The sequence below is a fragment of the Oncorhynchus kisutch genome, linkage group LG13 (genome assembly GCF_002021735.2).
Source record: "Oncorhynchus kisutch isolate 150728-3 linkage group LG13, Okis_V2, whole genome shotgun sequence".
NCBI classification, from domain to species: domain Eukaryota; kingdom Metazoa; phylum Chordata; class Actinopteri; order Salmoniformes; family Salmonidae; genus Oncorhynchus; species Oncorhynchus kisutch.
The window spans coordinates 31,256,843-31,269,320 of record NC_034186.2 but is presented as its reverse complement, the minus strand read 5'-3'; the positions used below and the strand labels follow the sequence as shown (position 1 = coordinate 31,269,320).

The 12,478-nt window shown below is 44.5% G+C and overlaps 1 protein-coding gene across 1 annotated transcript in view; it reads right to left on the bottom strand.

Annotated features, from left to right (window-relative positions):
- The window catches only part of agbl4 (AGBL carboxypeptidase 4), a 407,773-nt gene that overhangs the window by 200,164 nt on the left and 195,131 nt on the right, over positions 1 to 12,478 (bottom strand). Inside the window, exon 5 of the mRNA XM_020499111.2 lies at positions 6,016 to 6,232. Within this exon, the coding sequence (XP_020354700.2) occupies positions 6,016 to 6,232 (217 nt within the window). The remainder of the gene's footprint in view (positions 1 to 6,015; positions 6,233 to 12,478) is intronic.

The following is a 12,478-nucleotide window of genomic DNA, read 5'->3' as shown; positions in this document are numbered from 1 at the left end:
ATTCTATCTGCGGGCCCGTGAATATAAAGTAGCTCACAGAGCCGCTCCACAATATTGAGAGAGCGTTAAGCCTTAAAGGTGTGAGCGATTTCCAATTTCAAAAATAAATATTATCTCTGACTGAGCAAATCTGCTCTTTTTGTGCATGCATTATAATAAGTCAAGTTGGAAAATACACCACCATCTGACAAACATTCTACTGAATTATCTTTCTACCACACATAGGCTATGGCCTCCAATTCCACTTAAGATAACGTATGTTAATGACAATGGCCACTGTCTCCACCACACTAGCCATACCTACCTTTTCTCCAGCCCACTCCATTCTTTTGTCATTACTATACTAAACACTGGTGAGATGGCATTGCTATAGGGGTCATGATATGCAATAAAGCACTGAGACAACAGCCTAGAGGAATCTCATTGGTCTAGATAAAAGGCCAGCTCAATAGCATGGGGTTGGATAAACCGTTTTATCTTCAATTTCATGTGGAATAAATTCCTTGCTCTACTGTTGGGGTCAGAGGCCAAGCCATTGATCCAACCTTGCTGAGATATAACAGGTGAAACAGACCCATTTATATCCCTAAATGCACATCCAGCTACATCAGCACTTTCCAACTATGTTGGAATAGAGGTCAAATACCAATAAAGGCCAGCTTCTTGTCATAGCAACCAGAGCAGCCAGGGTCAAGCAAAAGTGATCATGCATGACCCCACAACCCTTCAGAAAGGTTGAGCCGAGGTCTGGTGTATGACATTCTAGGCTGCTGCAGTGTTATCACATATAGGCAAACAGCATTCCTCAGCAAGACGTCAGAACTAGAGATCATCAATTCCCTCTGTATGTTCCAAACGACTTCCACTTAGTGCGGTCGCTGTATGTGATATTGTGCTCTCAGCTCATACAGATGATAATGAAGGCTTGCCCAGGCAGTCTGATAGAGGCTCAAAAATACCAGTCAGCTGTTGGAGGGCTCTCCAAATTAGACCGCCATCATAGAATCATTCATGGAAGAACAGACATGGCTGCTGTCAACAGCATCCTTGAACGGGGATGTGAAAGAGTGGACACAAAGGGAGAGCAAAATGCTTCATGATGTTGTGTGAGACACTTTGGCTGCTGTTAAGCCAGTAAATGGCAAGACCTCGTGCAATTACCCAGCAGCCTGGTTTCACACAGCATGGTCATCCATCCACCATGCAGTAGGAAAGACAAACCTAGTCTCCCTCTCTTCTCTTCTCTTCTCTTCTCTAGCATCAGCTACTAACGCTCAAGTCAGTTTGACCTTCTCTCCTAGCGGAAGGTAGAGTGGCTATTGATTAAATCTTGGCACGCAGTGTACAAACACAGCGATAAGCCCAGCAGACAGCCGCAGTGCCAACTCCGTGGGCCAAAGGGCCCCTCTCATCCTTTATTCCCACTAACAGGCACGAAGACACAGTCCCCTACAGCCTGTCTGCAGGAGACCCAGTGGCCATTAGGACCATAGAAAATCACCTTCCCAGACCAGCACATCATCTGACGTTTCCACACGCCTCTTTCCTCCTTGGAGCATTGGGATGGAAGGGCCTCTTTACATCCTCAGTCTGTGTGAGCCCTGAACGTTTGAAGGTGACATCCACAGGGCACTTAGAAGGCCTATTATTGTAGACAAGCTCAGAGCTGTTTTAGAATGAGGAGCAAAGGGTTTTGTGGTTATTACAGCAAGCATTGTGTAACTCCGTTGCAACAATGTCAGTTTATTGTGTTCCTATGTCAAATTTGAGGAACTTGTTTTCCTTATTTAAGCTGCACACTTCGAAATGATAAAATCCTCTGTTTTGAGAAAATACTTTTAGGGTGATTCTTTTTCCCTCATAAAACACAGTAAGTATTGTGGAACTCAGTGATGGCAGCTGAGGGGTGCAGACTTAAGGATGGTCATCGACTCCTCACTTATCATCCTGAGCAGCTCTTATTTGCACATTAATCATAGATGGCTGCAGATAAGGGCTGCTTTGTCAGAGGTGACAAATAGTGTCACAGTTGGCCATCATGACAGGAAGGGAATGGTAAAAGTGCTTTCTCTGCAACTCCTAGACTGACTCTGCCCATAAGAAAATGCTTTGTCAACTTGTGTAGCAAACACACTTGGTGTGCTTTCAATACTGGAACCTGGCCGTCTTTTTAGCAGTCAATACGAGAGAAATGGTGGAATAGTTTAAGGAAACTTCTGCCTGGAGTGCACACACTTGTTAGCAGAGAAAGGTCCAAGCAGCATCCACTCTGTCTTCATGGACTTGTCCCTCAGGGGGGAGAGTAGCTCACACAACAGTCAAGGAATGGATTGTAGGAGAAATGTTCAGAAAGAGAGAACAGGGGAATGGATACACTGCCTAACCCTTCCAACAGAAGATTTGATTTGATTTGATTTGATTTGGAACAGAAACTCTATAAAAACCTTTCATATAACCCACGAGTCCATCACAGGACTGTAGACCATCACAAAGAATGTGTTAGGGTACAAGAAGCAAGAGAGACATCCAGTATATCTGTAATGTCTGTCTTAAAAGAGCTGAAGGAAAGAAACCTTTGGCCATAAACAAAAGCCCGAGCTGCCTGTTAAGTTGTCACAGATGAACAGAGGTTTTTCCAACCTCACCCCACATCTCATTGAATGACACCTGGGCAAAGCAGATGGCAAAAAAGATTTCCATACACTGACTGACAAACATGCAAACGCATACTGCTTAGTATGCTTACAAAGCTTTGGTGTTCACCTACAGTAGCACATACGCCATCAAAAAGCTGTTTTACTATTGGTCCCTGAAGCAGATCTAGGCGCTATATAAAAAGGGAGTGGAGAAGAGAGAGAGAGAAAAAAACGATAAAGGGATGGTAGAGAGACGGAGGCTAAAAGGCAATATGCAGTTCAAGCATTTGTTATTATCCCAGAAGTGCAATTATAGTAGTCCTCCCCTATTACAGTGGAGCTATGATCTCTCTTTGTGTTTGGTAGAGACGAGGCATCACAATTACTGCAGCTGTTTATCGGTAGGCAGGTAGACCTAGTGTGCTACAGCTGCTTGGCCCTGAGGCCTGATTCCCTGGGCTTGTCTTCCAGTCTAAGTCTATCACTCTGAGTCCAGTTTGTCTCCTCCTCATCTTTTCTTACTTTGGCACTTGTTTACATTCCCTGAGACATCAGCCAATGTACACACTGACATAACCCTCCTTTCAAATCCCTCCAACAATGAAAGTTGAAAGTTAATGCGGAGTAGCAGAAAAGGGGAGGAACTGTGTCACTGACAAATTCTAGCCCTGCAGTTCTGACAAGCACTTTCAGGCTCATTCTGGTCTGAAACAATCCAAGCACCCTCTGATTTATAATCACACCTCAAATGTGTAGCTACATCTCTGAAATCAAGCTTTCCAACAAGTTCCATTTGGAGCTATGACTAGCCTATGAGCAAGCCATACCTAATGATCAGAAATAAGGAGCATTGTACAGCACACTTTCTATCTTATGCCTTCATGCACAAGTTAAACTGAGTGAGAGGCTGATTGAAAATGCTATTGTTCATGCTAAGGCAATCAGTCAAGCTCACCAGTGAACGCCACACTAAATGTTGAGGCTTTTGTTTTACCCCCTGATGATTTACTATAGGTCCATTTGCTATTTAATGCCACAGTGTCATTTCTTCATGGAGTCTGCATCTGAAAGGGCAATGAAACAGAAATCACTCTTTCATTGTGTGTGTAGATATGCACAATGTGGTTTCTGTGTGTGTGTGTGGGGGGGGGGTTCTCTCAACCAGCTTCACCTGGAATGCTTTTCCAGCAGTCTTGAAGGAGTGCCCACATATGCTGAACACTTGTTGGCTGCTTTTCCTTCACTCTGTGGTCCAACTCATCCCAAACCATCTCAATTGGGTTGAGGTCGGGTGATTGTAGAGGTCGGGTCATCTGATGCAGCACTCCATCACTCTTCTTCTTGGTCAAATAGCCCTTACACAGTCTGAAGGTGTGTTGGGTCATTGTCCTGTCGAAAAACAAATGATAGTCCCACTAAGAGCAAACCAGGTGGGATGGCGTATCGCTGCAGAATGCTGTGGTAGCCATGCTGGTTAAGTGTGCAATGAATTCTAAATAAATCACTGACAGTGTCACCAGTAAAACACCCCTCACACCTCCTCTTCCATGCTTCACGGTGTAACCACACATGTGGAGATCATCCGTTCACCTACTCGGTGTCTCACAAAGACACGGTGGTTGGAACCAAAAATCTATAATTTGGACTAATGAACTTATCCTCTGCAGCAGAGGTAACTCAAGGTCTTCCTTTCCTGTGGCGGTCCTCATGAGAGCCAGTTTCATCATAGCGCTTGATGGTTTTTGCGACTGCATTTGAAGAAACTTTAAAAGTTCTTGACATTTTCCAGATTGACGGACCTTTATGTCTTAAAGTAATGATGGAGTGTCGTTTCTCTTTGCTTATTTGAGCTGTTCTTGCCATACTGTAGTATGGACTTGGTATTTTATCAAATAAGGCCATCTTCTGTATACCACCCCTACCTTGTCACAACACAACTGATTGGCTCAAACACATTAAGAAGGAAAGAAATTCCACAAATTAACTTTAAACAAGGCACACCTGTTAATTGAAATGCATTCCAGGTGACTACCTCATGCAACTGGTTGAGAGAATGCCAAGAGTTTGCAAAGCTGTCATCAAGGCAAAGGGTGGTTCAAATATAAAATATATTTGATTTGTTTAACACTTTTTTGGTTACTACATGATTCCATGTGTTATTTCATAGTTTTGATGTCTTCACTATTATTCTACAATGTAGAAAATAGTAAAAAATAAAGTAAAACCCTGGAATGAGTAGATGTGTTCAAACTTTTGACTGGTACTGTATATAGTAAGCTCTTCCAGCTAACATGTATCATGTGGGTGTGTGAAGCCACTGGAGGGACTTGGGCTCTTTACTGCAGCAGACGGAAAGGTCCCCTCATCCCTCTCTCATTGCAGGTCGTAATGAGATTGCTGGGCCGGGCTGTCAGAGATCCAGGACCGCAGGACATTAAAAGACAAATAAGGCCATAAAACGCCTCTATGACTATGCATACTAAACTAATCCTTAGTCTGAGTGCCAACTTACTCAGTTTTATGTCTGAACTTCTTGTATTTATCACAAAGTGCTGGTGAGGCTAAAAAGTAGAACTAATGCTGCACAGTTTGGAGCCCTCATTTTGTACTTGGACATGTCATAGGACAGTGGGAAGCATAGAACAACTAATAGAATTCTAGAATTCTAATTATATGATGGGAACTATTGAAGGAATATGCCGATACCTGTTCTTGTCTTTGTTGCCAATTCTGGGCTTCTATTAGTTGAGAGATCACTTTCTGAAATTATTCTTCACCAACATCATCTGCCCTTTCAAACCATATTTCATAAAAATGTGACTCCTTTTAAAATTTACATCACATTCCTTATTAATATATGCACTTTCAACATTGCCCCTTGCAGCTAGCTCTCCTTGACAAATGTTATTTAAAAAAATAATAACACAAAAATAATAATAATAAGCATTTCTAATGAGTTTTTCTCCTACTATTATTTGATAAGAGCAGACAGTACTGCAGGCAGTGTGAAAGATCCTCTTCCTGTTCCTGTGAAAAGAGAGAGCTCTCCTGATTACAGGCAGCAGTGTTCTCCTTCAGAGGGCAACCAGCGTGCAGCGCTGCACAGGCACAACACAGAGAGGAGACACTCTGTGTGGCTCAACCAGCCTCACCACCACACCACCTACAGTAGCACAGTCAAGGATCCCTCCTGTCCTCTGGCTACAATCACACAGAGTTGAACAGTCATACTGATAACATGAAAATGTGAAGCGGAGGACTGGTGGATAGACCTGGGCTGTGGGCTCTTTGGTAGTCTGTTGAAAACTGTTTGATGAGGGAGAGAGGACACACACGTATACGCACGCATGCGCACGCACACACACACACACACACTCACCACACTGAGCCCCAGCTGCTCCCTCTGCAGGTAGTCCAGGTTCCTGCACTCCAAGCTGTCCAGGTAGTGCTGCAGTCTGGTGTAGGTGTAGGGGTAGCAGTAAGCAAATTGGTACACATCATCCTCTCGATCAAAGCAGAAGGCAAAAGACATCACGTAGTTTCTCCGATGGTCAGGGCAACGGTAGTAGTACACATTCTTAGTCGGGAGTCTTTGCCTGCAAGGACAGGGGAACATTTCAAGGATTTAGAGAAAATGCATGTCTCACATGTCTCAATACATACTGTGTACATATTAGATAATTCCCTCAGAACCTTTCCCCAGACTCTATCAGGTTGATAACCGATTATAAAGGGACAACTGCTTGCAGCATTTTGTCTATAAGGTCATTGGTATCAATGTGAGAGCATGGAACAGTACAGAAAGTTTCTAGTCTCGCTGTCATCCGGTCTGTTGTGGTAATGCCGAGGGCTACAAGGAGAGTGATCCAGGGGCCTTAAGTAGCGATCAATCAGAAATGTGACACTACTGCATCCCCTACAGCCTCTCAGTTTACTGCTCTACTCTGCTCTCTCTATTCCCCTGGCTGCCTCTGCATCTCTCCTGTTCACTGGGCATCATCTGAGTTGCATCCCAAACTAACTGTATTAAGCAGTAAATAAAGAAGGACAATGGTAGACTATGGATATTTCATACAGGCTAACAATTGATGGTACATCCCAGCTGAATGAGTGTCTACGCAGCTGATAACTGCATATAAAGCCTGTGCACATGCAAATAAAAAAGCTGACAACAAGGATATGTGAGAGAAAAGGTGGGAGGGGGGGGGTGAATAACGATCCACAACAAATGTTGGCAAAGAGGAGTAGAAGAGAGTGAATCTTCTGAGAGGGGAAAAAGCAATAACGGACAGGCATTGAGCTGAGGCCACAGAGAGGATGATGGGAAGGGGAGGGGGAGAGAGAGAGTGAGGAGGAGGGAGACAGAAGATAAGGAGAGGATGAGAAAGAGGAGGCAGATCAGAGGCTGTGATGGCAGGCTGGCGTCTCTCCTGTAGGACCAGGATCAGATTGAGATGCTATCTGTATCTGATAGCAGCCTGCTGTCCTGAGCAGCCTATCTGATAAGCAGAGGGCAGCAGGCAGCCTGTCTCAAATGAACCTGGGACTCACTGACCCCCCTCTCAATAAGCCCCATACTCTATCGCCTCTCAACTAGGGATGGGCAGATGGGAAATAGGCTGTTGGTTTTAATGCTGACGTGCGCGCGCACACACGCATATATATATATACAAACAAACACTCACAGAAAATGCTGCTGCCGCTACAAAGTGAAATACAAAATTAAAATCAAACCAAATTAGCAGAGTTGTATAAGGCAAAGTGAGGAAAGGGGGAAAAGGCCAAGCTGATTATTCCCCTGGTAGAGGAGAAAGTGTTCCTATCTCTGTGCAAGTGTGCCTGTCTCAGCAGAATACTAATGCAGCCACCCCGCCCTGCCTCATGCCTGGCTGAAGGGAAGGAGAGAGAAAGAGGGGAGAGAGGTAGAGAGAGGGGAGTGAGAGGAGAGGAGAGGGGGCAGTAAGCAGTGCTGGCCCGCCCCCCTCCAGAGTAGGCTCTTATCCAGTGTCTGCAGAGCCCCAAGGCTGGCTGCCTGGCTGTGTGCCTCTCCCACACCCCTGCACTGCATCCTACAGGGCATTAGGTGGCTGACGAGCTAGTCGACAATACTACTGGGCACGGGCCCAAAGACATACACCACACATTCGTATGTATACATGTGCTCAACCAGCGCCATGAAGAGAAGGAATGGGAGAAGGAAGCAATAATTAAAAACTTTTCTTTTAAGAATTTCTACATTTTCACTAACTTTAATCTGCTTGTGTAATCAAGTATACTCAGTGTGATATTTTGGGATCTTGGCTCATGCAATTACCTTTAATTTAAATAAAATATATTACCTTTCATTTAAATCAAAGGATTTTATTCCTAATCAAACATATTGGTGGAATGTGGGATGAAAAATGTGTATTGGTGAAGTGTTTGTCCTGTTCATGTGAATTACACACACGCACAAACACGCACACACACACAAACACACACACAAACACACGCACAAACACACGCACAAACACACGCACAAACACACGCACAAACACACGCACAAACACACACACACACACGCACAAACACACGCACAAAAACACACACGCACAAACACACACACGCACAAACACACGCACGCACAAACACACGCACGCACAAACACGCACGCACAAACACGCACGCACAAACACACGCACGCACACATGGACGCCCACACAAACACACGCACGCACAAACACACGCACGCACAAACACACGCACGCACAAACACACGCACGCACAAACACACGCACGCACAAACACGCACAAACACACACACGCACAAACACACGCACGCACACATGGACGCCCACACAAACACACGCACGCACGCACAAACACACGCACGCACGCACGCACACATGGACGCCCACACAAACACAGCACAATGATAGTTTGTGTCAGGAGGTCCCAGGTGTTTTGCTTCCTCCATTGCTTGTCCAGGGCTGAGTGCAGGACCTCCTGCTGTTCCCTGCACACCCAGGAGACCTGGCAGGCTGAAAACAGGGGGCCACATTACCCTGTCACACCCCACCTCGGAAGAATGAAATAAGATGACACTTTATCCAGTTATTTATTCATCTATCTGTTTGGCATTATCCAGCCGTGCAGCTCTTCCCTGTACCATTTGACCTTGTTGGCTACTGAGCGAGTCTTCGATATTGATTGTAATTACACAACAGGAATTTACTGCTGGCCATCGCAGGACTGCTTTACTGTTATAGGCCAAAGAAAATAGCTTTGTGTCTTCCTCTGGAGAGCAGCGATGCAGAGGTTGCTGTCACCCTGGTTTATATCTCTGCAGTGTCTGCTCCTGAACGGCTGCTGGCAATTCGTTTTATCTAAATAATGCTGCCCCATGCCTCTCGTACTTCAGGATGTGGTACAGTGCCCCCATTCCCAAACAGATTTATCACTGCATGTGGCAACAACAAAAAAGCCGCCTCCGATGATAATGTGCACAAACGTGATTTCACAATTCAGTGCCACAGCAAACACACGCTCACACGTCACAAATATATTCTACACCACAGAAGGTTCCATCCTAAAGCTCAAGGTCATCAACTGAACGAGGGCTGTGAGACGTGTTAACACAACTTCTATACAAGAGCAGGCATAAATGAAGATAAGAAAAACAAAACTCTGCTTGAAATGTCTTATGTGATAACACAACTTCTCCAGCAGAATCCGGGTCAACACCAAAGAGAGCAGAGCACTAGCAGCTAAAAGCAAGCCTTTACTGAGGTGTCACTCTCCTTCCCTCTGCTTTTCAACTTCTCAACTGTTAGCAGATACAAGAGGGGCTTTGATTTTGATGTTGATCTGTTTCCTTCAGAAGTCTCAGAGATGAGGGATAAAATTGGTAGCTTTCATACTAGGGACATCTTGTCTACATTCTCAAATCAATCAAGCGTAGAGGTCACTGCAGTCACGCTACTCGCTTCTCTCTCTGCTCAAAGCTGAGCCTGTCAAGCTCTCAATGTTGGGAATGGTTTAAAATATATCCCACAAGTGCCACAGTTCTACACCATCAATTTGTGACAAATGGAAGCTCTGTTCCTAAAATAAAAATGTTTACATTTGGATGATATTTTTCACAATGATACTATACAACCATAATGTACTACCAGCCGCATTTGAAGAGCCAATCTCTCTACCTACGCTGCCAGATGTTGAACAATTTCACTTTTGTTGAAACATGGCACAGCCTCCTTCTTTTGCATACTAATCCAAGCAGAAAATAGCTTTAGAATGATCTGAAAACAGTCAAGTATGCCTCCTACTCACGTGTGATGTATCTATCCATCTTTTTAGGATGCAGATCAGACATAAAGACGGTATCCAATCGCACTGTTACTAAGCAACCTCTCTTGCTTTGTCATTCTGTTGGCCGTATGTGATCACTGATGGTATACTGTAGTATAGTGTATAGTGATTGCCACTGCAAGTCACTGAATGTCCTGGAAAGCATAAAATCAGTGTGTGGGTCTAAAACAAATGTACAGTAGGGTTGTTAGTAGGCTTCGGGCTTTCCTTTGGAAAGGAATCTCAAAGCCCACTTTCTGGGGAGACAATAAGCAGTTTACAGAGACATCTGAGCCTGAACAGGGACCCTCTGAAGCTGAGTGGTTTAAACAAGCCGCTGGAAGATTTTCTAAGGTCTTAACATCAAAACCGTTAAGAGATTTAATTTGCTGTCTTGTCCCTTTTTCCACAGCATTTTGGGGAAAGACAGAAGTTAAAATAGGCATCACACGTGAGATGTGACATCCATGTCAGAAGTGTTCACTTCTCACCATTCAACCCTCATGATTTGCTTGTTCTATTCACTCTAGGTAAATGTGTCTCCCCAACGTTATGTTGTCTGATATCAGCGTTTAAAATATCCTTTTCTTTAGAGACTTCAATAAATTACAAACCCTTGGGTGAATTAGATGAACAAACAGGCCAACAATCAATCAGATCAAATTCATAGAGCTTACCATGATTGAATAGTATGCAGCAGCAGATACAATATTCTATCAGAGTTAAACAAATCCCACCTAAAAGCACCAAGTACTATGTGTAAGAGCAAAAAATGCCTTGGCTCCGTACTTTGTTCTATTGCAAGAGCATGCGGGGGATGCTTCACCTCCACTCATAAATGCTATGGGGACATAGCCATGTTAGAGCTAAGAGCCTGGCGAACAGCAACACACACATACAGCCTCCCAGACCTTAAATCATTGGGTCATTAGACCTGAAACCATAAACTCAAAGACCCAAAGAAATGCACTGGGGTTGTATATTCCAATCTGCTTGCATGCAGAAATGGAAACTATGAGGAACTTGAGCCACGTCCAAGACACTAAGGTGAAATTCACTAATAGCGGTTTCTTACATCTATAAAAAAAAATCTAAATTCTTTATCTCTATTTGGACTGGTGATTAAATGTGAAATCATAGACTGACATAGAGTGGATTTTCAGAGTATGAAATTAGAGGAGGTAATGGATGAAAGTGGATAATGGATAAAAATGAGAGCTATTGTTGCAGAGAGGAGTAAGAAGGAAGTGGATTTTATAGGTATCAGGTCACATAAGAACATGTAAGGTCGCTGCGCATCACCATGGTGCTTCTTCTGTTTATCACACAAACAAGACACCACTCCCCAGCTCACTTTTATTCATGCTTTAAGAGCGTCGCAAATTCTCTCGACCAAATCACTCAGAACACACACACTGGGTACTTAAGTATTCAGCTAGAGGCATCGACTCAACTTCAGGGTTCGTTTTATGGCGTCATTAAATATATCAAAATAAGTCATCAAAATACATGCCATTAGAATTACTCAGTGGGCTCGGGGGTGATAAATTACAGTACTGCTGACAGGTCTTTGAAACGCAGTGGAAGATTTTTTTCCAGTTTGGGTTGGCTGGGTAGTGGTGGTATGGAGGGAGCCAGGCAGGCAGCACTGTAAAGTGGGTTCATACAGTAGGGTCAGTGGTGAAGCATAGAGGCTTGTGATGGAGGATAGTCCTTCTTACAACCCCTCTTCTGGTGAGTGGGCTGCATTATATTACTCTGTGGTGCGGAAATATTCCACTCACATCCGTGTGCAAACAGTGGACCTCATTCATACACATATCACTCATGCACAGCCGGTTCAAGAGACTGACATCTCCACGGGTGTTATGTGGATGTCGATGCGATGTAGGGCCAGTGGCTTGCGATCGCATTCAGAATCAAAACCAGGGCAAACATGTCTTAAATGAGGTCTTGAGAATCCTGTCCTGTCTGATCAAGCAACCTTGTACCGTGCGCAGTGCTCAGAATCATCCTGAAGAGGAGTGTAGCTGTGCCAGCACCCTGATTGACCAGCAGATGGCCACACCTCTCGGTGGTGTTCAGTAGTGGCATGACCTTCCCCTCCCTGCTACAGACAGTCCCAGGTCCACTCGCCTGTCTTTAGATCTCTCTAAAGTACTGTGGTCAATACCATAGCACTAAACTTCATCTAAAACCTGTGAACCAATCTGAAAGTTTGAATAAACTTGGTGTGGATAGTTTAGATTTTTCTCAATGGGGTAAATTCATTTGATTAACAGTGGACTATGTGCCAGACAGGGCAGAGGGTTGACTACACCGCAGCACCCTCCCCCAGGACCGCCCGTGGCTCCATGCTGGTGCAGCTACAGGTCCCACTGTGCTGAGAGCAGATGATCACCCTGCCATCGCCAGCGTGGCGCCACCACCCCACTCTGGGGCATGAGGGCAGGTGGCATTAGTCTGGGAGGGGGGCACTAACACGCCACAACCATGATGTCAGTGTTTTACCC